A 27,128-nucleotide genomic window follows, 5' to 3' on the forward strand; every position below is an offset into this window, starting at 1 on the left:
AGTGTGTTCCACTTTCCTATGATAGCATAAGTCTCGTAATGTTGTCTCTTTCTGTTCCATTTAGGAGAAAGTTAGACCTAAAGAGAGTTAATGTATTTCTCTAGACTTGTGAATCTGATACCACTTTGACAAATGAACTTATGTATCACGGTACCGCTGTGACCCAGCAGACGTGAAAACTAGATTCCAGGTGGATATTGAGGCTTCAAATTTAAAAATTAATATATAAAAGGGAAGTCAAGACTGAAATATGATATATTTTACACATCCGTGGAATTGATTTTGCCAAAGTAGGACATGCTCCTGGATCAACATATTTTGTTGGTCTTGGAACAGTAGTCTGGTAAAACTGATGTAGCCCAAACTCTTTAAATCCCTAAGCATTAACTACCCCTAAAATTAGAGGGTTGATCAACTTTGACAAATCGTTTTAGGCAACTCATCTTCCTTAACTGGCTAGAGATGGCTCTTTAAAATCTAATTCTTGATCTACTATTAGGTGGGCTAAAGGAGGAAGTGTGATAAAGGAAGTGTCAGGAGACACTTATGAGGTCATTGTGGACCACTCGTTCTTCACAGAGCCAGTATCCTGTGAGGTCACCAACCCACTAGGGACCACCAACATCAGTCGCAATGTGGACGTCTACTGTAAGTTATCTCTGTCAGTTCATAATTTGGGAAAGTATCTATGCAAACATCAGTAGAGCCCAGTAACCACCTATCTCCTATTTAAACAAAATAGATACATTTTATAACTTCTGAATAGATGTCATAACCTGGTCTGTTTTCTCCAGTTGGACCTCGGATGGCTGCAGAGCCCCAGTCTTTACAGGTTGACTTGGGGTCAGATGCTATTTTCAACTGTGCCTGGACAGGAAACCCCTCTTTAACGATTGTATGGATGAAAAGGGGCTCTGGAGTGGTAAGTTGTGAACAATTTCTGTGATTTTGCCCTTTAACAGTGTTCTGAGATCAGATTCCCCAAGCTTAGGCTTTGAAGTAAACACACTGTTCTCTCACCAACCACCTCTTGAGAGTGCTAGTTTCCATTCTAGATACATTAATAGTACAGTGATGTTCAGACAACCCATTTCCTTTTGTCTTTGGGAGTATATTGGGAAAACTTTACTGTCATTTGTTTTTATTTAGGGGGGTTCATCCATTTATTTACAACTTTTATATGATACTCTAAAATTCCATAAATTGCCATTTATTCATGAACATTTCATAAGCAGAACTGCAACAACGCATGTCCTTTTGTTTCATCTATATACGCAATCGTATTTTAAGAACATGATGGTACTTACAGTGTTAAGATTCAGTGCAGTACCCTGATGGCAAGAGAAAACATAATGTTTCTTCGGAGTCCCCGCAATCGCAATAGTTGCTGATGGATAGTGACACAGTTCTGGGTTTGCCCCTGTGCCGTGCATAGGGAGAGTACTGCCCAGCTGAAAGTGGACTAGTCTCATTTCTAGGCTGGGTGGCTGTCATCTACCATCTCCAATGTTCACACAGACCTACGTCAGACCAAAATTAGATTTTAATAATTGAGAAGGAGTGCCTTTTTCAAGCTTAGCTGCCCATCTGTGAGTTCTGATTAGTTTAGACCATGGTTATAGCTCCTCTTTTGCTCCCATTTAATGTCTTGATCCTTGACATTTGACCACAGGTGCTAAGCAATGAGAACATCCTGACACTGAAAGCTGTCAGGCAAGAGGATGCTGGGAAGTATGTGTGCCGTGCGGTGGTCCCTCGAGTTGGTATGGCAGAGAAGGAAGTCGCTCTCACTGTAAACGGTAAGTTTGACACTCACCTGCAAGGTCTCATTTATAGAGGGTTAATTTATTTAATCTGGATCTGATACCAAATTAACTTAAAGTTGACGTGTGTATTGTTTTGTATGTAAAAGTCACTTTCTTGGATCTTAGCTTAATTTGCAGGGTCAAACATTTGTTGGTTGATTTAATCTAAACACTGTGGCTATGCGACGTTCCAAACATCCCTCTGTTTGTACGAGCATCCTGATCAGCCCACGGCGGTAACATTTTCTCAACCAGAGGTGTGAGTTTAGGGTGGGACTATCTGTTTGTTCAACCAATAGCAGAAGTGTGTGAGTCATTATTTTAGAAAATCCATTTATTTGTTTATCTCAGACAGATAGAAAGTTTAAGAATTAAGTACACATGGTGGAAGTCAATGGCCAGAGTCACATGGTCAATGAGAGTTTGACCGTCAGGTGTCAGGGTGTGGCTTTGTTTGATTACGGTTAACTTCCCATTGATTGCCAAGAAGGATCACATGTACCTAAGCAAGGAACAAGAAGCTGAATATTCAGGTTAAAGTTGTTTGAAATTAGAACTATTTAGGCATTCAGTGTTGACTTAGGCAGAAGTTTGATGTTTATGGTTTTGTGGATGGGCTGCTGTTTCTCTGGGCTAATGATTATTATATGCAGTAAGAATGGTACAAGGTGCTGTTTCTTAGGCTGTGACAGACTAATGAGCACCAGAGAATAGCGGGAGACTGGCTCCTCTCAGATAAATGACTTCATTACAGTCCTTTGATATGCAGGCAGCATGCATTAGCCACACGACAGCTTTAATTCGCTAAATCCAGTACGTGTTATAAAAGCTCCTTTCTCTCATTTGCCATGGGCCTCAGCTTTGACGTGAGCAGAAAATAAGAGAAGTTCAGCCAATGTGACAATTGTGTTTGCATTGAATTATTCCTCTGCACATGGAGATTCACTAATGCAGTTTGTTGCTGTGAAATGAAAGGAAATCAATAAGAATTGTTATGATTGATAGTATTAATATGCAAAGTTAGACATTTGTTTTAGACCCACAGAGGACTCAGGAATTGCAGAAATTACAGATGACATCCACTATCTTCAAGTACATGCTGTTCTTTATGGGGACAATTAAAGGGTATCTCTGTTTTGCATTCATTATTGGCTCCTATTGAGTTCAGGTTTGCCTGAAATCCCTAATAAATACCATCATATTGTTTGTTTTATGCTTGTAGGAAGATTTATTGAGGTTTATGAAAGTTGCCAAAGGCTCTACCACTCTATTTCGATCTGCTAATAGTTTGCAGGTGACCAGGGTTGGGCGGATTACTCTAAGAAATATTCTGGGTTGAATATGAAATACTCTTTCAAGAATTCAGTAACGTATTCAGAATACATCAAATAAAAAGTAGCATTCTGAATATTTTAGCATACATATTTATAAAGGCACAGCACAATTGGAAGAATCTCTTTTATTACAGACACTTTTATTATTGGGTGCTTTTGATTCTTTTATTAATTATTTTTTAAAAGTGAGATACATATTATGTCTGTATCATGTTACAATATGTATCACACTGAACTAGCCTCCCATATGTACACAATTATTTACATTAGGTATTGCTGTCTTAGTTTGGACGCTGATCCTCCTCAAGTCATTTACCCTCGTTCATTCTTTGCAGTACTTTCTCCCATATTTTACCTATTTATATTAATGTCGTTAATAATTGCTATTTCTCAACAGTTCTTCATTCTGCAAATTTCTGATGTGGGTGACTCACCAAATGTTTATCGAGAGCCATCCATCTTAACATCGTCTTTAAATTTATTTACACAGCAACAATCACAGGAAACAATGTATAATGCACGCAAATGTTATATTTGTGGGAAAAAAAAAACATTACCGGCTATATTGATGCTGGTTGATTGATTGCCAAGATAACGGTGTGCCTTGCGGTTTCCAGAGATTCAACCCGGAAATCATTATACATGAAAAAGATGTGCCTGACATTAAACATGTTGGTGACCATGGTCCATTTTTTAATTATCCCAAAAATGGCACCCACGTTTCTGAGATTTTAACCCACGATTGCGTTTTCAAATGAGCCCAATTTTGAATGAAACCCTGCAACGTTACGTGCTGCTGCTGATATGAGGATGAGAGAAAGCACAGCTCGTATCTGCGCTGTTCAGAAACACTCTTCAGAAAAACAATCAAGTTTCTCACTTGATTGACAGTCATTTTTTTCTTTCTCCCTTTTTTGTGGTCATTATGAGAGAAGTATTCTTAAAGTATTCTAATAACATTTTATAAAGTAGCTGTATACAGGTGCTTGAAAAACGTAACAGGGGCTGAATACAGTTACTTAATGTATTTTGTTACAGCCCAACCCTGCGGGTGACCATAGATGTTTTAAAAACAACTGGCATACAAGTAGACAACCTCAGGCAGAGCTATTGTCAACTTGCTAGATATTTATTATGTGGTGATGTATAACCCTTTAATGCATACCCCAAATCTTTATGTCAAGTTAAGTCATTTTTATTTGTATAGCACTTTTCACAATGCACATCGTTTCAAGTTTACTATCTCTTGATATGTACTTCTACTATTATTTTAAGACAAATACACTACGTACTTCTGTGTATTCATTCAAATTACTATTATATCCCAATGATGTTCTGTGTGACAGTGGTGAATTATCAGTATTCCAAATGCGTGTACACATACAGTACATATTCTACAAGCTATTTCTTACTCAAAGTGGCACTTACGGTTCAATGATTGAGTTAATTTACATTTGACATTGCAATTTTAAGAAGAATCAACATGTAAGTAAACTATAGCAAGTTGAACACATTAACATTATGGGTGTCTTTTTAAATTATGTTAGTTGTGTGTCGATTTAGACTCAAAAAGTGCCTGCGAAATACATAGGTGTAGCTTATGTCTTATGTGTAGATCAATACGTGTTTGACAGCCAGCTGCTTCACAATAAATTACAGTGTGGAAGTAATGAATACTGTTCTATATTTGTTGCGTCATCTCTTTAATGGAAGAAAAATATCAGACTATAACAGTATATCCTCTTTTCTATTATTTTATAATTGTATTTAAAATGCTTTGTAAATGTAAAACTATCTGGGTGTTCCATTGATCCATTTATGCTAGACATACGTACTGGTCGCTAAAGACCTGAGGTATGTAAAAATGTTTGGAGAAATACGATCAGTGCTAATTAAGGATGAATCCATGCTACATGTTAAAAGCTTATTTGTTTACTCGTGAAAGGTAAAATGCCCTTGGCAACTTTTGTTCTGAGGTAAAAGTTTCTATTGATGTTTCTAAAAAAAAACAAAAAACTGGTCCAAATGTTGGTGTATTTAAAAATGTTAATACTGTACATGGAAAATATACTTGAAAATTCAAATTGGACTGGCTACTCAAACAAACAGAGGAATGCTATGATAGTGACACAGTACACTTTTAGGTGAAATCAACCCTCAAATATCTTACTTATCATTCTTCTCTCTACATATTACACTGTAATTACACTGAAAAAAATACATCATCTTTAAAATATCTCAGTGGAAATTCTGGGCATTTATGGCTTAAAAAATGCACTATATAAAGATTTATTACTTTTCTTCATTCCATTTTTCTTAGTGTTCCTTATCTGTTATAATTGTATTTCTGAATAATTTTACACCTCTAATTCTGGATCTGACTTTTATATACATGTCAAAGTGCAATACTCTTTTGAACCTTTTCAATAAGCGGAGCCCTTTTGCTCTTAAAGCCACAAAAGGATTACAAGCTGTGTGCAAACTCATTTCTAAAAGTGAACACATGAGTGCTGCTTGTTCAAGCACTTACAGCATAATCTTTTATGTGGCAACATGTGGTGCAGTCTCTCTTGTGACATGGAACTGATTGTGTCTGAATCTGAAGTTCACATGCATTTGGGAGATGAGACCAATCATTACACATCTTCCTCAACAATGTGCACTCCTGAAAAGTGGCTGCCTTTCACATGCATTTACTTAAAGAGAGAATGATGACCAGAGATTTCAAGAAAAGAGGGAAAGCAGGTGAGGACAAAGAAAGAAAGCATAAAGAATGATAGTTCAAAAGAGAAATGATGATTCACCTATGTCACCTTGATCCAAGTCCTGCATAGCCAAATCTTTCACTAAATGGCAAAAGATCTGGTTAAAGTTGCAATATAATCATATGAAAGTTTTCACAGATCGAAACAAGTGTTTTTTTTTTTCCAGTTTGTGTGCAATGTGCGTAAATTGGTCAGAGAACAGACTGTAGGTTGTCCATGGACATGCCGTCTAATTCTTAGCATAGGTTGATGCTGACTGAGTCATATGAAAGCAATTTATGCTAACAAAATGCTTGTGTTTGGAATTTGTCAATATCTGTTTAGAAAACATGCTATCTAGAAAACATGCTAATGGATCCACATGGCTTTCTGATTTTTGTACCCTAGTTCCTATGATAGGGATCACATTTCTCTATGTGTATTTTTGCCTTAAGTAGATTTAATATCTGAATGTGTCCATATGCTCCTTTATTTGTCTTGCTACTTGTGGATATAATTCAATGTGCTTCACTTTGTTTGTTTGGTACATTGAACTTTGTTTATCTGTATGGCTCTGTTTATAAACCTATTGAGCTGCATGTAGTAGCAGCTTTTTTAGTCATCATATGCATGTTCCTGACATGATGTTCCAAAAAATAGGGCGCATGATTATGCTGCCTTCTAAGATACAAAAGCCCAATTCAAAGGCAGCATTGTATTTATTCTTTATGGAGAGGGCAATTCCAAATGCATTGCAACACGACTGGTAAAAATCCCACTATAGCACTGTAGGATTGTATATTCAAATAATTACTTTAAGAATCTTGGCCACATTCGGTCACCAAAATAATGTAAGGAAATATATGCAATCGAGCAGATTAGAAATCTGACTAAAATGATCCACCTTTAAATATGTAATACAATTCTTTCTAGTTTTATCAGCTCACAATTTATAAACAAGGAATTTAGCTCAGAAGGGGAATTGACAATTGATTTGTGGAATATTAAAATAAGTAATGTTCACGTCAGATCAAGGTCTTCGGCCAGTGATGAGTTGATCGGAATGTAAGATCAATTCTTACAGTAATACTATTTTTATGGCCATTGAAAATAAAATCACAAATAGATCAAAATACTGTTTATGAGCATTTAGCATTTAGGATTGACTGATTTCAAGGGACCGTTATGATTTAATCAAATACACAGTCAACATCTCTTTGATTACAAACAAGACTTTATTAACTAATCTACAACAAACAACTAAAATAACACTTAGACAAACAAACATAAACACTGGTTGGTAAGTGAGATTTGAAAGAAGATGAATGAAAAATTATTAACTTTATGGAGTCTATAGACCTTGCCTTGAACAAACCCTGGGAACTTAATTTAGCACTGTACACCCTGATTTGAGATTGGGTTACACAATTTATTTTAAAGAAAGCACCAGATTTCAGTGAAAGTCTGGAGGTCTGTCCTTGCGTTGCATGTGATTTTTGGCATGTGGAGATTTTTGGAGTCCTTTGGCTTGGTTAATTTCCAGGAAGCCTTTGTTTAGTTCAATGGATGGGTGATGGAATGACCAAGCAGAGCCCTGGAGGCGAGGACTCCCTCAAGGGAGAACTCAGGACTTCCCAGAACAGAGGTCAAAGTGTGTGAAGGCCGTAGAGCAGAGAAAAGAATGAAGGGATGTCCAGGCTGGTCTTTTAACCCATTCGGTTTGTTCACCCCCAAAGAGGCCCTAAGCCAATCAGAGGCGGCTTTTCAGATATCATGTGATCATCTCTCTGTGGCTCATTCTGAAGATGAATTATGAGTTTTGTTCTAAAGTTTCCCGCTCAAAAAGGTGAACATTTTAATCATAAATTTCATTCAAAAATATATATATATATATATATTTCACACAATCATTCTAGAATTTAAGAGACAATAAATTACATACCGAACACTTGTACTTTCTTTTTAAATTACAATTATAATTCATATGCATGATAAAACTTCCTACTAATTAGTTTGTTAGTTTTAACACGGATAATACATTACAAGTTATGAAAAACATAATTGTCAGGGTTATAATGTTCATAGGATGCATTTGTCCATATTTTTTATATAATCTTGCATATTTCTGTGTATTTGGATTGTAGTAAAATAAGAAAAGACCAAAGTACGTGTCAAATATTTATGAAACAGTTGAGATTTGCCAGATGCAAGTAACTCAGACTTGCTGGCACCAGTCCGAATTCTTTATAGCTCAGGAGAGTGTGGATTCTGTATTCTGTAGTCATTCTATGAAGAATTTCTCTTAAATCTCTTCTGCCTCGAAATCCTACACACTTTTTATGACTACTTGCCTAATAAACAAATAAATGGACATTATTGACAATAATTGTTTGTGTTATTCAAACAAATGTATTATATTACCTTTAGAGGTTGATACAAGGAAGGAAATGTGACTCGCAATACCCACAAAATTAACAGTGAAATATCACTGAATTCCTGAATTTGTGGTCATATTCAGAAATATCAGACCACTGGATGGTGTGATTGACCAATCAGAATCAAGTATTCATTCAATTCTGAATATCTAATATATATATAGTGTGTATTGAAAATGAAAATCATAGGGTAAAACATAATATAATGTGTTGTTGTAGAGCTTTAAATATAGCAAAGGGTGATTATAATTTACAAATGACTCATTTTTGTTATTATTAGCATTTTTCATACTGTCCCAACTTTTGTAGGAATTGGGTTTGTACCAAACGAGCAATTCAAGCAGATGCTTTTGTCCATGTGGAATTACAGTATATTTCTTACAGTGACCACATATCCATTTATAGGGTCATTTATAATGAGCAGTTTTTTTTTTTCATGTTTGAATGTATTGGTGATTTGAAATATGTTACTGAAATGAAAGCTTAGCCAATAGTTTTTAAACATATCAGACATTCCCCCCATTCAAGTAGATAGAACCTGTACTTGTGTGCCTTTTACCTACATTTAAAATAGCATCCTGAGGGTGTTGTCAAGATGCCCACTGAGTGGACCTATTGCCTTAAAGGGACTTTGATATGAAGTCACTTCAGTGCCGCCCCATGCTAATCCAATCATCATGACTCGTGTATTCCCCTTCCTGTTGCAATCTTATGCCCTGCAATCTCTCTCTCTCTCTCTCTCTCTCTCTCTCTCTCTCTCTCTCTCTACACACACACACACACACACACACATGCAGCCTACATCCTTCTCATTCCCCAGGGAGTTCCTTAAAGCCAGCATTCTGAGGATGAGCGATAAAGCCATCTAATTATATTTCTCATTTAAAGCCTGATCTATGGGCTGATTCTTCTGAGCCACCAAGAGCTGGCCTTACCTCAACCAGCAGGGAATGATCTGAATGTATTTACTGTATGCATGCAGATACACATAAATACACAAACTCTACAGGCTTCATCACATTCTATCCTGAGGATTAATTGTGGGAGATATAAACATACATTTATATTGCCATATTCTTGAGATTTTTCGTCAATAACAATATATAAAAGACACATTTTTAAACAACCTATTTATTATCCACTCCTACTTATAGATTATGATGTTGTAGACGTAGTATAGCAAGCACATATCATGCAACATTAACAGAGAGGTATCTCTATCGCACTATCTTATAATAAAGCAGTGTAAAGTGTTCCATCTCCATCTACAGCACTCCATCTGCCTGATGCTCATCAACATGCTAATTTATTCTAATAAGAGACAGTTAATAAACTGCAATTACGAATCAGCCGAGAGACACCACCGCAGATGATTGGCAGATGCATGATTGGTAGATTGGTTTGAATTTGTGTATGTGTGGTTTTCGCCAGGGTTGGGGGTGGTAACTAATTAAACAGGTCTCTGAATCCACACTAAATAACTGTTGTTTACCCTTTACTTCACAGCCTGTCATGTATGAGCAATTTAAAAAAATCGATGAGCCATAGTATAAGGAAGAGTTTAAAGTTCAAGGCTCCTCGGTTGAAATTGAACATGAAGAGATGCTCAGGGGGCCATTATTTCTTTAAAATAACATTTTCCCACCATTGGCACTGTTCTGATTGCAGCCCATTGAAACGGACTTTCAGTTGGCACGTCGACTATTATCTCCTCGGGAGACATCAGGCCTGCCATAAATCAGTCCTTTTCTAGACTTGAAATGAAGACCAGAGCCTCGCTCCCTCACTCTTTACACAACTCTTAAATAGACCAGCCCACAAGAGACTCTGGCCATTCAAACTGAACACAATTCTGCACTCTCCTTTAAATGCCAAATTTTGAATATGGCTCTGCATGATCTAAGTGCTACGAACTTGATTGACAGATCTGAGATATGACATCATAAAGATGAAATATGGAGGAAATTTAGTGTGCAGTATCTCAGCACAAAATCCTGCATGAGCGCTGCAACATGCATATTTGAAAGAAGTCATTGTCACACTTTTTTTTTACCAAACAGGCCTTATATCTATGCAAATAAGACTGAATATAGAATGTATCATATTCACAAACATCAGTGCTTTTTTTCCGATGTAATTTATTTGATGCTATTACTAGGGCTGTTTGAGAATCAACTTGGGGATTCCTGGTTTCTGAAGTGGATTCCAGATAAATTTTCTTGATTTTTAAGAAGAAAAAACAATGGCAGACAAAGTTAAATCTCATATAAAACAGAGCAAAGCATTCTTTATTTTGTATATTATAGTATGAATGACATAAAGTCTTGGCGTTTTCTATTAAGGGGTCTATTCTCAAAATGTGTACGCACATCCTAGCATGCAACGGCAAGTTTTGGAGTCGACTCCAGATTCCCAATGCCTCAGAATCAAAGAGTCAATTATTTTTGTAATCGAGTCTCAGCCATACCTATTATCGCTGAAGGGAAGCTGGTAGTAAATTATAATTTAAAGGAATGTCTTTGAACCTTTTATTGTGATCATAGCAGCAGTAATTCATTAAATGATGATCAAATAATGGAAAACAACATTAGAATTGAGCACTTATCCAGACTCATGTGTAGTCAAATGCACTTTTGGTATTTTAAAGAGCAATTCATAATTACGGTATTCCCATCTCAGAGTACTGTTGTATATAACATAATAAAGCACTTCTGTTCACTTTCTTTTGTCTTGTACTTGAATAACTCATTCTGAAGCAGGAGAGACAGGAAATGAATAAGTAATATAAATAATTTAATGAAATAGACTGTTGCCTTAAAATATTGTCAAACATCCAAAAAGGGTGTGTCTTCTCTGTCTTCAGGACCTCCAACCATCTCCAGCACACAGACCCATCAGGCTCCTCATGGCGAAAAGGGACAGATCAAATGTTTCATCCGCAGCACGCCACCCCCAGACCGCATTGTGAGTTACTCAGCTTTCTCTTTCACTCTTTTAGTAACTCAGCTCAGACAGGCTTGCAGCTTTTGAGTGGGTGGTTGCTGTTGTCACATGGCTTGTGACCCCATTAGACTCAGTAAACACAGTCCAATAATGTATAACACACTCATGAGTTATGATCTGTTTAATCAATGAAATTGTATCTCAAATCATTTGTTTCCTCTTGATGAGAGAATGGGTATTAGACATGGCAGGCTTACGCCCCTATAATTTCTCATTTAATGCATGCTTATGCCCGGTTACCACAGATCCAATTAGGATTTACCACTCTTAGATAAACTGTCTGCACTAAGGGCTAATTCTTGATTTATTACACACTACTGTATATAAATATATATATATATATATATATATATATATATATATATATATATATATATATATATATGTGTGTGTCTTTTTGGCTCTTTGGCAACTCTGGGCTGAAAAGAAATAATAATAATAACTTTAGAGTGGTAATAACTTCCATAAAGCATTCCTGTGTTCCTGTGGCTCAACTGGTATAGCACTGCGCAAGCAACATCAAAGTTATTTCAGTATAACATCATTTGAAAGATTTTTCACCAAATTCCTCCAAGAACAAATTAGATTAGCTATGCTAATTCATTTTATATCTTTATATACTTACTGTCTATCAACAAATGTCTCATTTGTGTTTATTGTTATTTCTCCTATGCAATGAAGGGACAACCTCTGAGCAATAGAATTGTTAGTTGTTTTGGAAGCATTTAAAAATGCATAAATATAAAATAAAGTGGATGAAAGCAAGCCTAGGTCTCTTTTTATTTTATTCTCTATCAGGCCTGGTCGTGGAAAGAGACTGTCCTGGAGTCGGGGACATCAGGTCGCTACACTGTGGAGACTGTGAGCACAGAAGACGGAGTGCTTTCCACCCTCACCATGAGTAACATTGTACCTGCAGACTTCCAGACCATATACAACTGCACTGCCTGGAACAGCTTCGGCTCCGATACAGAGATCATCCGCCTCAAGGAACAAGGTGGGAGCCAAGGTTCGACAGGTTTCACCTTCTCTTCTTGCCTGTGGTAGTGTAGTGAGGTCACAGTGACATACACATGGTGTGTGGAATATATATATAGAGAGAGGTTTATTGTTCTCTGTTCATTTTAATGTATGTTATAAAATGTTGTTATAGTTTTGCTTTTAAACACATGCTATAGATTTTAGTGCAGTGAACTACTGTAGTTTTGTTGTCACTTCAGTGGCTCTTTAACCCATTGTGTTATTTTTAGGTCATGATAAACCCATAGATATGTTAATATTTATAACATACTAATCATTGCAGTGTCAGGTTTTCTAATCAAATGAGAACTGGTTCTAAACACAATTTCTCAACTTTCTCAACATACATCGTTCTTCATGAAAAATGTTACAATACTTATGTTTGGGATATCTTGATAAAATGGTGAGAGTTTTATATTCTACAATTTTCCAACTTGCGCACACACTGTAGAAGTTCAATACTGCCAGCTACCATTTGTTTTATTGTATTTTTCTACATTGTGTCTTTTGCGGGAGTCAAATTGACACCCAAAAATGAGTTAAAATTACTATCTTGGATAACATTTCTGAAAAATGTATGCGTACTGTGATAAAAAGAGTGTTAAAGCTTCAGTATTGTCTGTCAAATGGGTTTTGATTAGGTCAAAGGAAAATTATTTAAAGAGAAAATTAGGTTATTTAATTACTAAATTAGGTGCTGATCACAAATACAGTAATAGAATATCAATATTTACTGAGAAAGCGTCTCAAATAAAGCTAGCTTAGAATATAATAATTAATTATTAATAATATAATTAATAATATAATAATTATACATTATTATTATTATATATAACATATAATAAAAAGTATAGTTACATTACATGACAAACAATTTTGGAAGCAGACAATTAAAGGATTTAGACGATACAAAAAGTGTCTTTTAAAGTCCAAATATTGTTTATTTTATTTCCAAATCATTGAACATAATGCTATTATTAGCCTACCGCTACGTTTAATTGTTTATCCATGTAATCATGCATCAGAGAGAGGCTTTTGGAACGATTCACTTTGGTTGCCTGCAGTTTTCAGCGTCTCTAGTCATAAGCGTTTTTGGGATGCTATGTCAAGTAAAATGTAGTTTGAAACATATCTCGAGTTTTCTGCATGATTCTGTTGTGCTCGGTCCAGTTGTCTGAGCACAACAGCATGTCATCTGTGGAAGGCTGAGATGCCTGCTCTCATTGGTTTGACAAGGCACCTTTGCAGCTGAGTTCCGATGACTGCCCCCTACTGCTTCAGATTTGCAAAATAATCCAGGTGGTACATGAAGCTTGATTTGCTACTATTTTATGAACATTCCTTCTTATGAAATGTACTTATGGATTTGGGGCATGATAAATTGAATTTTTTTTTACATGTAATTTTTCACTAAATTAATCACACTAAATAAATGTGTTTAAATGATAGCCCTAATTTATACAACACTTTAGTCCTAGGGCCACCAAACATAAAGACAGCAAAGTCAATCACAAGAGAAAATGAAGGTTAGTGTACTGTAAATCTATTATAGGGGCTTGTGACTTGCAGTATTATGGACATTTAATAGGTCTTAATGCTTAGTTTACACTGGAAGGCAGTAATTAACTTTGTGTAGGAACAGCTCATTATCTGACTCAGCCTCTTGTTACCATTTGGCCACAAAATCTGGGCTCTCTTATGGTTTAAATATACCAACAGGTTCACAAATAAAACAGTTGAGTTGCCTCTTATTAACCTCAGCCACAGCCACTCAACCACTCATTGTTGGAATTCACTATCGCATTAGACCCACGCTCCAATTATGTACATGATCCAAGGTGAGTGATGATGACATGCTATGATATGTGCATGACATACAGTAAATTACTGTATGTGATAACTGATATATCTGCAAATTGTCATGCCTTAAGTGTAGATGCCTGTGCTTACATTATAAGGCGAGATGTTAATGGTCTAGCTGGTTCGTCTAATTCAACGCCTTTATGGTGCGAAAGCTTTTTTGACACAGCATTTGACATTCCCATTTGTACAACACTAGTGCAGACCAGAAACGTGTTCAGGTGGGAATAATGCTGTCTGTGTTTAATGGTTATTTACTGGATCCATCTGTCCTGCCCAAGCTGTGTTATTGTAGAAGTCTATTTTTTTGTTATACCACCAGAATCCCTCCCTGTTGCTGTGATCATTGGAGTGGCAGTTGGTGCTTTCGTCGCTTTCATCGTCCTCATGGGAACCATTGGAGCATTCTGCTGCACGCGCTCTCAGAGAAGTACGAACCTCTCAACCAACTGCTTGCCCGCATGTCCATCACTGGGACACTCTAAGTGCTCCTCAGTCAGAAACAGAGCAGGGTGTTAGAGTGTTCATGTCACTTCACAGAAACCAAGCCTTTATTTCTGTATCTTCCTTTTTGTTGAGTGTCTGTGTTTCTTAAGCCGAGCGCACAATATAATACTGAAGCTCACCAACCTTTCATGTTTTATGAGTAGTGATAGAGCAATATATTAGGCAATTGTATTATTATCGGCATGGGCCGATTACATCTATTTGGCACATTGGCTCATTTCCCAAAAAATGTAAAATACAACCTGGTCTCAGAAATAAGTTAATCTACTATATCTACAGTACATCTTTGGAAATAACTTTTACGTGGCTTGTACATATCACATAGTTTCCATAGTGAAATTAATATTAGACATTAATACAACGAGTTGTATTTTCTTTCACACAAATCACTAGCAAGAAGATTGGCAGATAAGAAGTTCTTTAACACTTTTCACCCTGTATATCATGCAATGCTATCTTATGACATCAAAAAACATTTACTGTAGCATATTTTGTGAGGCAATACATTTTTGCATTTGCATGTAATAACCAACCACATTTAGAAGCTTGTTTAAATAAGTGGTGGTGGCGGAGTTGGTCGTGGCGTAGTGGGCTAAAGCACATTACTTGTAATCAGAAGGTCGCTGGTTCGATCCCCACAGCCAGCACCACTGTGTCCTTGAGCAAGGCACTTAACTCCAGGTTGCTCTGGGGGGATTGTCCCTGCAATAAGTGCACTGTAAGTCGCTTTGGATAAAAGCGTCTGCCAAATGCATAAATGTAAATGTAAATACTGTCAAATTCCGAAATAGCTGGCAACTGACTGAGTGTTGCACTTGTGAGGCTAAAGACTGCAGTACTGAAGAGCATATGAACTGAAAGTGTCAAAGAAGCATAAGAAAATTATTTTGTTGTTTCAGCAATTGTGTTTTTTTATCTCTCATTTGCTCTTGAATACTCAATTGTTAAGTTTAGGTTTAAGATTTAGGGTAGGGAGGTAGTTTTTGTTGATTTCAAACATGATAAAACAATAACCTTAAAAATCTCATCTGTTAGGTAGAAAATGTAATTTACTTTTAGTGGCACTCTGTGGAACTACTGTGGTATGTGTAAAGAGCCACGTAATATAATTTTGCAAAAGAGTTGCCAAACTCACGTTATTTCTGTGAGATCAGGCTCAAAAAATACCAACAGCCTTGTCTATACATAATAACTAATTTCGGTTTTCAAAATGTTATAGTGAATTTAGAGTAAATATTGGGTAAAATAAGTGTTTGTTTCATTTCAGCAATTTTGTTTTCATTTTATTGACAGTTACTAAACTCTATTATGTATTTCAGCGTTATATCAGCTCTCTAGATCTCCGTATATGTATTGGCCATCTGTGACAAAATATGTGCACACTTGTGACATGTGCTGAAAGTAGTCCCAGACGCTCAGCGGATTTCAATTGGTTTTAAAAAGTGGCAAATATGTCTTCAAGTATGCACACTGTCCTGACAAGGAAGAGGGCAGCAATGACAAACAGCCACTGAAATAGCACATAGGTGTGAGAAAAAGAAATTGAGATAATAGCTACAGTCACTTCTTTAAATATGCTCAGGGGAACATCGTTTAGTCTTGTAAGATGCGCTTGGCTTTGCTTATTTTTTTCACAACCATCCTCTCTCAAGATTAAAAGAGAATAAAGCGCATCCACGTACAGACTCACAGTAATGTCAGACAGCTAAACTGAGCTTGCAGTACAATTGTTGGTGGCATTACTAGCGTTAAGCATGTTGTTGTTGCTGTATGCCACAGAAGACGCTCACCTGGTTATACCTACTCTGCCCACCTCCATCTGTGCTCAGCAGAGAGAACTTGCAAGCAAACTTAAGACAGAAAGTAAGACCTGTTACCTGATCATCAGAAATTGTTAATACACATTGTTCTTCAATGCGATGTCTCTATGGCTTCTTTTTTTTCCTTTTATCTTAGCTCTGTGGTCTGTAAGCAATTTATGTAAGCAATTTCTGCCATTTTGCTAACTTCCACCATTCTGCTAACTTGCTAACCACAGATGCTCTGTACAAAACCTTCCAAAGTAACAGTGAGTGTTTCTGATTGGCTAAAAGTATGGGCTGTTTACAGAGCCTAGGACTGTCATAGAGATAAGTAACATTTTAAAGAACATCTTCAGTTCTTATTCAGTAATATATGTTAGGTAGAAAGAACATTTATGAGTGATATTCCATTAAAAAACAAAATCGCTTACAGCACCTTTAAGACAAATTGAAGTGGCATGGTGTATATTACATTATTTTTAATATCTTAAATCAGAACATTACAGTTAATTACATGACTGAAGTAACAAATGCTTTCCTCTCAGATCTCAAAGGCGTGGTATCAGCCAAGAATGACATTCGTGTGGAGATTTTGCATAAAGATCACAATGCAGCGCGAGAAAACGAGGAGCACTCTGCTATGAAACAGCTTATGGTGAGTCACTATCTGTACAGAGAGAACAGTGTAAACACCCTCCTCACCATTGCCCCATCAGCACCCCCAATAATCAAGCTAGCTTATTATGCTAGTTCCTGTCACATCTGTAGCTAATGAATGCTAATCATTTCCACTCCAACACTAATAGCGCCTATCTCCCTTGCCACTGCAAACGTCAAACTAATGAATAATGCAACATACGTGTGAGAACCCTGCTGGCCTAGAGGCCTATATTTATCCCCAGCCCGCATTTCCTGGGTGGACATGAGCATATCTACATGTAACCATGGGGATTCCAGTGATCAAGAGGTCCTTATCTCCTGCATCCCCTCTGTCAAAAACACACTACCACCATCACTGGAAATTTCACTAACTCCAACTTATATCTCCGAAGTCCAGATTCACAGTTTTGTTTGAGGCTAAGGATGCTATCCCTACCAAAATACAAGACAAGGAAGTAGAATGTGAAGACACCTTTTGCCTTGCAAATTTTCGCAAATAACATATAATGTAATATAAAATAAAAAATATAAATCATTTATAGGAAAATGCCCCCTTTGAATTTCTTTTAAATATCATTACAAATTTTGGATTATCAAAGTGCAGTTTGAGGGGAAGATAGAGAGCAATCCAAAGGTTGATGTGTGGATGGGTCTATTTTATATTTCACAGATTGAACGGGGAGAGTTTCAACAGGAGTCTGCTTTGAAACAACTTGAGGTACTTCAGGAAGAGGAGAAAGAGTACCAGCACATCAAGGTATGCATCAACAGGATCTAATGGAAATGATGTAACAAATTGTGAGAGGTTTTTTGATATATGACATCCCACTAAAACTTATTTAAAAAAATTCTGTTTAGAAATATAATGTCTGTGTGTACAGTATGTGTGTGCGTATGTGTGTGGGTTGTCCTTTTAATTTATCAATGTGCAAACTCAAAAAATGGTTTCACTGCCACCTCTACCTGCTACCTAAGGGACTGATTCCCTCCCAACATGTAGATGAATGTGTAAAATGAGCAGTGAGAACAGGGACAGCAGCGCACAGATATGGTGTGCACACGATCCCTGTCGCCTGATAAAAACTCACCTGAAAATGCCTTTCCGGCTTGTCACAGAGAAGTCAACCGTACGGTGATTATCGTTTCTCCCTGGCAGAATCTTTCCTGCACGCCAGCTTAAAATGACATCCACGTCCACGCTGTGGTGCCTGTTCTGCTTCTTAGCAACTGTGCCCAGATTGCACCACGTCAACAACAGGAGCCGTGGCATCAAGTTGCTTCACTTTGATTATTTCTTTCCATGCAGAATTTGGAAAACTATGTTTCCGAAGCCAAATTAAACGACTGTTGCAGTAACATCAGTTTTTGTATTATGAAGGTTTCAAATAACCCTTTTGCACATATGATCAAACCTGTCTGATTGCATTGGCTGTGTTTACACAGGCGTGCAGGCAAGATCCTGTTACATTAAATCAGATTTTATACTCACTTCTGACACAGACTGGATTTTGTTGCACACGTTTAAATGCAAAAATCCGCACAAGATCTGATTTTTTCACATCCAATATGAGCCATGTGGTTTTAAATCATATACATATCTGATATCTGGACATCTGATCTACATCTAAACATGCATATCCGATTCCCCTAGGCTTTTCTTAACATCATGTTATTATGAAGCAGATGTGCCTGTAGGCGCTTGCATAAAAATGTGTTGAGGCGCAAGTTTTGTGACTTGGTCCCACGACTACTGAATTCCAGCCCTATTTGGATGGAATTAGTTTTATATGGGGATGTGAGGAAATGTAATAATTACCAGAGCTTCTCAGTAATTTTAATTACGTGCAAGTTAATTGTCAGGACTTTTTCCGGACAATACAAGTTCCCGCACCAGTAAACATTACAGTGTACTATACAGTTACTATAAAACAGTCTGTAAAAATAACCCCTAGTAATATTAATCCAGTGCGAATGAATAAAAAGCCCATAAATCTTCACTATCCAGGCCTTGAGACCTTCAAATATTAAACATTTACCCATGTCAAAGAGAAACTAGCAGTTTTTGATAATGATTTGAGCAAAGTGAGTGCCGGAAATTATGTTGAGCCCAACGTTTTGAAACATAAAATTATATAATTTGAAGGGATTGTCCATATTTGTATTTCACTCTTGAAAATAGTTCTGTTGTATTTAGCCAAATAGTTATGTTGTATTTAGCCAAATATTCCAATCATCAAATATTCCTTATAATCACAGATACAGTATGTGATCATGTAGATATATTTGCCCAAAATAATTAATAAGCACATTATAGATTTTCTAAATAGGTCAGTTACGCATGAAAGCAGTGTGTAAATGTTGTAGACACACCCATCTATGTAATTTGTAAAGACATCACTTTTCCCATGCATGCAAATTGATGGTAAATATTACAGCTGTCTGCAGTAACAATTAGCTACTTTTCAGACATATTTCAGGAAAACGAATCCCGTCTGAATAGGGCTTTAGCCACACTCGTCTATCCAACATTGAAATCATTAAAGCCATGCTTACCATGGCAGCAGTGAAATGTTGCTTTCGCCTTTTTTGCCTAATTTATTGCATGCAATTTTGCCTACTTTTGAAACTATGAAATAGCACAAGGCCATTCAAAACCTGAGGGTGAACCGTGGTGCTCATGAGTGAAAGTTACCAGCAATGGAATCATTCGAGTTTGGGTGGGAGATTAATGTAAACACAGATATCAGATACGAGTCATGTCTTCAGTGAATGTAAACACAAGGGACAAAAAATCTGAAAAAAGATTGGATCTCTGCATTAAGCCCTGCAGTGTAAACGCAGCCATAGTCTTTTTAAAAATGTAATTTAATATCTTAATTTTCTTTTGTTTCAAACATTCAAAGAATCACAAAATGCTGAGCTGCAGTGATGCAGCAAATGTTCCCTTTACAAAAAGCTTCACTACGATGCTGCGCTGCTAAGCGCTACGGGGAACACGTCTCAGTGTTACCAGCTGTGAATATGTATGCAACACGTCAATGAACATTGACTGGAATTTATAGCCTCTGCCGATGTAATCATTGGACGCACCTGGCACAGTGGCTATAAATAGATGCGTCACTGGTGCATCATCACACATTTCGTCTTCAGAGCCATTCTGTGATGTGTGCTTTCACAATCTGTCAAACTTTCTTTCCTCTGTTAGGAGTTAGATTCTGTTATGCAGTTGATACCTTTTCAGTTAATATATAAATGACTGAGAATCAAGGCAAACGATGCGTGTTTCCCTGTCTCCGCTCTATGCCCGAGACGGACATGCATCAGTTTTGTTTAATTTGTTTGGGGGAAGAGCATGCTGCTCTCGCGTTGGGGCAGGGCGGGTGCGAGCATTGTGATCTGCTTTGGGGCAAAATGCTTCGCGCTCGCCTCGCTCACTTCCGGGAGTCAGCGCCCACACTTCATTCGTGGGGCTCTCGCGTGGATCTGGCGGAGGAGCGAGAGACGGGTTTGTCCCTTTCGCTCGCTCTCTCCTCAGATCCAGCCGGTCCTTCCCGTGATCTTGAAGCGCGCTACGGCGCCTCTTCAGTTCATGAGGAAGACCGTGACTCATTTGGTTCAGCGGAGATAGAGCTATCCACCTCTGGGCATTCCGGGTTTGATAAATCAACAGAGGAATTGCTCGACGTGGTTACTCATGCTGTGGCCAAGCTTAAAATAGACTGGCCACGACAACAAGAGACCCCCAAACACTCCAAATTGGAAGATAGATTTTATGGTTTAGATGTTTATGCTACTCCGGGCTCTTACGCCCTTGAGTCGACATCTCAAGCTCATGTCTGAGACCTCTCGCGTTCTTGTGAGCACACCACAACCGTAGGGGTCCGGACAGCCCCAGTGCGGCGGCGTGGGTATTGCATTCCCCATAGCGCTTAGCAGCGCAGCATCGTAGTGAAGCTTTTTGTAAAGGGAACGTCTCGGGTTACATGTGTAACCCTTGTTCCCTGAAAAAAGCGGAACGAGATGCTGCTCTTCTTTGCCGCACTGTGACGTCCCAGGACTGCTCTTCAGACGAAATATCTGATGATGCACCGGTGACGCATCTATTTATAGCCACTGCGCCAGGTGCGTCCAATGATTACATCGGCAGAGGCTATAAATTCCAGTCAATTTTCATTGACGTGTTGCATACATATTCACAGCTGGTCACACTGAGACGTGTTCCCCGTAGCGCTTAGCAGCGCAGCATCTCGTTCCACTTTTTTCAGGGAACAAGGGTTACACGTGTAACCCGAGACGTTTTCCGACGTCAAAAAATTTATAAACTAGTTTGTCAAAACTGAGCCTTTTCCAAATCTGTCCATCACTCATTCTCACCACTCCCGTTGCAACAGGTGGAAGGCCCAGGATTTTAGAACCATCTATGCTTGACAAACTCAGAATCCCATGCTGTACTGCAATGTAAACAACATGGCAGCGCGCATACCAGACAATTGTGTTTGCATCTTATCTATCATAATCAAATAATATAAACATATACTAATCACATATGTTTGATAATGTATAATCAGTCCTCCAGTACATGTAGTTTGAAGTGTAAAGTAAAATAGTTTAATTACAGTGTATTAAAGCTCACACGCTGGAGGATTAGTCAGTATAGGTAAAACTGATGTGTGAAAAGGTTAATTAGCCTGTAATAATATTTTAAGGTTCCTACTAAAGATGGCCACTTTAATATGGTGCAATGAGGCAAACTGATTATCTTCCAATTTGCTTGTTTCTTTCCTTCCTATTGTGACGTAATGAAGCTAGGAAGCAAGTTGCAAGTTGACAATTAGTTTATTGACAGTCAAATTGAGAAGATAGGGGAAAAGTCCGGGGTGATGGTCTAGTGGCGCAGAGTCTCCAATGGTCAGATGATCGTGGTGAGAAGAGTGAAGAGAAGTGTTGAACAGACACGGCTAATCCGGTAACAGCAAACAGGACACCTAAACAGGGACAACGAGAGAACTGGACTGGAACTCTGAAGAGCTTAACAACACCGACATCACAAACAACGATCTGACAAGGAGATGAGAGAGTGGTGAGAATTTAAAGGGAATGGGAATGAGTAACAGCTGGTGAGAGGAGTGATTGTGCAGAGCCTAATCATGGTACAAACAACACGCCCACACATTCACGCACCCACACAACACACACTAAGAACAAGGCACGAGACAAGGAAGAGACATAGGATTAAATACCGCGGATAGTACTCCTTCCCCTAGGAACGCCTCCTGGTGCTCCCAGGCTCCCCTTACCTGCCGATTGTAGTCATCGATAAGGGAGTGATCCAGAATGTCTCTGGCCGGTACTCCAACCTCTCTCCTCCGGACCGTAACCTTCCCAGTCCACCAGGTACTGAAATCCGGCCCCTCCGCCTTGAGTCCAGAATACGGTTGACCGAATAGTAGGTTCCCTGCCTACGAAGTCGCGGGCGGGGGAACCGAACCGGCGGGTTAATGCGGAATAAAAGACGGGTTTTATTTTGGATACATGAAATACGGGTGAATTCTCCTGTACGCTGGAGGAAGGTTGAGGCGGACTGCCACCGGACTAACGATCTTGGTGACAGCTTAACGGGCCAATAAATTTAGGTGCAAGTTTATTAGATAATGAACGTAGAGGAATGTTCTTAGTAGAAAGCCACACTTTTTGACCAACGACGATAACGGGAGGCCTAGACCGGTGGCGATCAGCTTTGGCCTTGGTGCGTGACCCCACTTGGAGTAGAGTCTCCCGGCCCTAGTCCAAGTGCGGTGACACCTCTGGATCTAAGGCGTGAGCGGAGGGGACCGCGACTCGGATTCCAGACTAGGAAAAATAGGTGGCTGGTAACCTACACTACACTCAAACGGAGATAGGCCCGTGGATGATACTGGTAACGGTTGTGGGCGTACTCAACAAAAGACAGTTGCTGACTCCATGAGGAAGGATTCTTGGATACCAAACATCGTAACGCTCTCTCCAGATCCTGGTTGGCTCGCTCAGATTGACCATTGCTCTGGGGATGAAACCCTGAGGACAGACTAACAGTCGCCCCAGTAATTTACAAAATTCTCGCCAAAATTTGGACACAAATTGGGGTCCTCTGTCAGAGACCACATCTGTCGGGAGGCCATGTAGCCGAAAGACGTGGTCAATGACAATCACCGCTGTCTCCTTGGCAGAGGGTAATTTGGGCAAGGGAATGAAGTGGGTCAGCCGAGAACCGGGTCCACCACGGTTAAAACTACCATGTGTCCCTGTGAGGGTGGGAGGGCGGTGATAAAATCTAGAGCGATATGGGACCAGGGTCTCGATGGCACCGCAGCGGTTGAAGTAACCCGCCTGGGGGTCGATTGAACTCTTACCAGTGGCGCAGACTGAGCAAGCCAAAACAAAACTGTGAACGCCACTTAACCATCAAAGGCCACCAGAATCGTTGCTTGACTAAAAACTTAGTTCGATTAACTCCTGGATGACAAGCCACATTAGAACAATGTCCCCACTGAATAACGCTGGACCGTGAATCCCTCCGCACAAACAAACGGTTCGGTGGGCACCGAGCCGGGCGCACTCCTTCTAAGGCCGCCTTGACCTTCGATTCGATCTCCCATGTGAGTGTAGAGATGAATAGAGTCTCTGGTAAAATGCACTCGGAGTAGACGGGCGCTCGGAGTGATCAAAAATACGCGATAAAGAATCGGGTTTGATGTTCTTGGAACCCGGCGGTACGAGAGAGTAAAATCAAAACGACCAAAAAAGAGCCCACCGAGCCTGCCTGGAGTTTAATCTTTTAGCTGTGCGAATATATTCCAAATTCTTGTGATCGGTCCAGACGATAAAAGGTACCCCAACCCTCCAACCAGTGGCGCCATTCCTCCAAAGCTAACTTGACTGCCAACAACTCTCTGTTACCAATGTCATAATTACGCTCGCCGAGGACAAGCGATGAGAAAAAACGCCAAGGGTGTATCTTGTCGCCTGAAGGAGAACGCTGGGATAGCACTCGCGCCTACCCCCACCTCTGATGCATCGACCTCCACCACGTAACTGACGTGATGGATCAGGGGTTATCAGGATGGGGCTGAAACAAAGCAACCTTTCAGTTTGGCAAACGCAGCTCAGCTGCGCTCTGACCACCTGAACGCTGTTCTGGGGAGGTCAGGGCGGTCAGAGGTGTGGCTAGTTGACTGAAATTGCGAATGAAACGCCGGTAGAAATTGGCTAACCCCAGGAATCTCAGTAGGGCCTTACGAGACTCTGGACTTGGCCAATCTACCACAGCCTTGATCTTCTCAGGATCCATGCGATTCCCTCAACCGACACGATGTACCCTAAGAAAGGAACAGACTGTGCATGAAAAGCGATTTCTCGCTTTGACAAAAAGCCCATTCTCTAGCAATCTCTGAAGCACTAGCCGGACGTGCTGCACATGTTCCTGGAGAGAAGAAGAAAAATCAATATGTCATCCAGGTAAACATATATGAACTGATCAACCATGTCTCGCGAGCACGCCATTGACGAAGTGCCTGGAAGACCGCTGGGGAGTTGGACAGTCGAACGGCATGACCAAGTATTCAAAGTGACTCCTGGGGGTGTTAAAAGCGGTTTTCCATTCATCCCTCCCTGATGCGGACCAAATGATAAGCATTACGTAAATCCAATTTCGCGGAAGATGGATGCTCCCTGCAACCTCTCAAAAGCTGAAGACATCAACGTAGAGGATAAGTATTCTTTACCGTGATGTTGTTCAGCCCCCGTAATCAATGCAAGGTCGCAGAGATCCATCCTTCTTCCCCACAAAAAGAATCCCACTCGCTGGAGAAGAGGAAGGGCGGATGAATCCATTAGCTAGAGAATCAGAAATATATTTCTCCATAGCCTCCCTCTCTGGAATCGAGAGTGAATATAACTTGCCCTTAGGGCGGAGATGTACCTGGCAATAACTCTATGGCACAGTCATAGGGACGATGTGGAGGGAGAGAAGTCACCGAGACTTACTGAACACCTCCTTCAGGTCCAGGTACTCCAGGGCACGCTAGGATAAATCCACCGCCTCTTCCTGAAAAAACAGGGACAAAAACAGACTAACAGGCAGAAACAAGACAAGACTTATGACATTGAGTGCTCCACGCTGACACAGACTTAGACTGCCAGTCCACTTTAGGGTTGTGATGGGTGAGCCAGGGATGACCAAGGACCTATGGGGGCAAGAGGAGTGTCCAGTATGTAGAAGGAGATGGTCTCGTGTGATTGCCTGACGTGACGAGAGTGATGTCTTCAGTGGCTAGGGAAATGGTGGGAAGTTTCTGGCCATTGAGGGCGTGGAACAGCGATCCGTGAGTGAGAGACTTGAGGGGACTTGGTGGTTGAGTGCAAAAGTGTAGTCCATGAAATTTCCTTCGCCCCAGAATCCAGAAGTGCTCGACAGTCGTGACGGTGATTAGACCATTGAAGACTTACCGAAGGAGGGTAGATGTGGATGAGGTCTTCTGCGGGAGATCCCACCCGATAGTAGCCTCATACTTGCTATCGGGCGGATCCTTTTAAAGGACAGTTGTAGGCAAAATGTCCAGCACCACCACAGTACAAACACAGTCCCTGGGATCTCCGCCTTTCCTTCTCCTCCCGGAAAGCCGGGCTCACCCACCTGCATGGGCTCGATCACAGACGGGCTGAACGCTGCCCCCGCCTCCAGAACATTGACCGCCTAATCCTCTCAAGGGGCGGTTGGTTTGTACTCGCTGTTCCATTCTGGATAACCTTAGCGCCCACTCTAAGCCAAGGCGATCAAATCGCTTAGCTTGGTGGGGAGATCCATGGCGATATCTCCTTTTGGACGCGATCAGCCAGCCCATGCAGGAACATGTCCCACTGCGCCTCGCTCCATTGGCTCTCCGCGCTAGCGTCCGAACTCGATAGAAAAGTCTGATACAGATCTCTCCCTGACGCAAGTCGGCCAGCACTCTGGCTGCCTCTCTACCGGAGACAGCACGGTCGAAAACTCGCCTCATCTCCGCTGAGAGTGCTTGAAAAGAGGTGCAGCATTCATCTTGATTCTCCCACACCGCCGTTCCTCAAAGGGCCGCTCTCCCAGAAAGTAGCGCCAGGACAAAAGCTTACCTTGGTTCTTTCATCACAGAATGTTCTGGGTTGTAAAGAAAAATGCATTGAGCATCGTGGTTAGAAAAGCTCGCAAAAATTAGGTTCACCTGAATATAGCTCTGGAACCGTAGGCGGGCTCCGACTGGGAGGGGGCGCTGGTGGTGGTTGAGGAATCAGCGGCGCGGTGGCGCAGTGGGAGCTCGCAGAAGTTGAATTTGCTGGGTGAGTCCGACACCTGCGCCACTAGAGCCTGGACAGCGAGCCGTGTCATTGAGATTCTTCTCCTGGTTCTCCATACGAAGTCTGCTGTTCATCACTTAATTCTTCTAGGCTGTCTGAATTGTTACCGCTGCTTCCATCTTGTGGTCAGATCGCTCTGTGACGTAATGAAGCTAGGAAGCAAGTTGCAAGTTGACAATTAGTTTATTGACAGTCAAATTGAGAAGATAGGGGAAAAGTCCGGGTGATGGTCTAGTGGCTAGAGTCTCCAATGGTCAGATGATCGTGGTGAGAAGAGTGAAGAGAAGTGTTGAACAGACACGGCTAATCCGGTAACAGCAAACAGGACACCTAAACAGGGACAACGAGAGAACTGGACTGGAACTCTGAAGAGCTTAACAACACCGACATCACAAACAACGATCTGACAAGGAGATGAGAGAGTGGTGAGAATTTAAAGGAATGGGAATGAGTAACAGCTGGTGAGAGGAGTGATTATGCAGAGCCTAATCATGGTACAAACAACACGCCCACACATTCACGCACTCCACACAACACACACTAAGAACAAGGCACGAGACAAGGAAGAGACATAGGATTAAATACCGTGACA

At 40.0% G+C, this 27,128-nt stretch overlaps 1 protein-coding gene across 1 annotated transcript in view; it reads left to right on the forward strand.

Annotated features, from left to right (window-relative positions):
- The window catches only part of kirrel3b (kirre like nephrin family adhesion molecule 3b), a 269,275-nt gene that overhangs the window by 239,882 nt on the left and 2,265 nt on the right, over positions 1-27,128 (forward strand). Inside the window, exons 7-15 of the mRNA XM_052097058.1 lie at positions 500-648; positions 795-922; positions 1,673-1,799; positions 11,182-11,282; positions 12,120-12,318; positions 14,524-14,631; positions 16,488-16,571; positions 17,056-17,165; positions 17,841-17,927. Of these exons, the coding sequence (XP_051953018.1) occupies positions 500-648; positions 795-922; positions 1,673-1,799; positions 11,182-11,282; positions 12,120-12,318; positions 14,524-14,631; positions 16,488-16,571; positions 17,056-17,165; positions 17,841-17,927 (1,093 nt within the window). The remainder of the gene's footprint in view (positions 1-499; positions 649-794; positions 923-1,672; positions 1,800-11,181; positions 11,283-12,119; positions 12,319-14,523; positions 14,632-16,487; positions 16,572-17,055; positions 17,166-17,840; positions 17,928-27,128) is intronic.

The sequence above is a fragment of the Xyrauchen texanus genome, chromosome 29 (genome assembly GCF_025860055.1).
Source record: "Xyrauchen texanus isolate HMW12.3.18 chromosome 29, RBS_HiC_50CHRs, whole genome shotgun sequence".
NCBI classification, from domain to species: Eukaryota; Metazoa; Chordata; class Actinopteri; order Cypriniformes; family Catostomidae; genus Xyrauchen; species Xyrauchen texanus.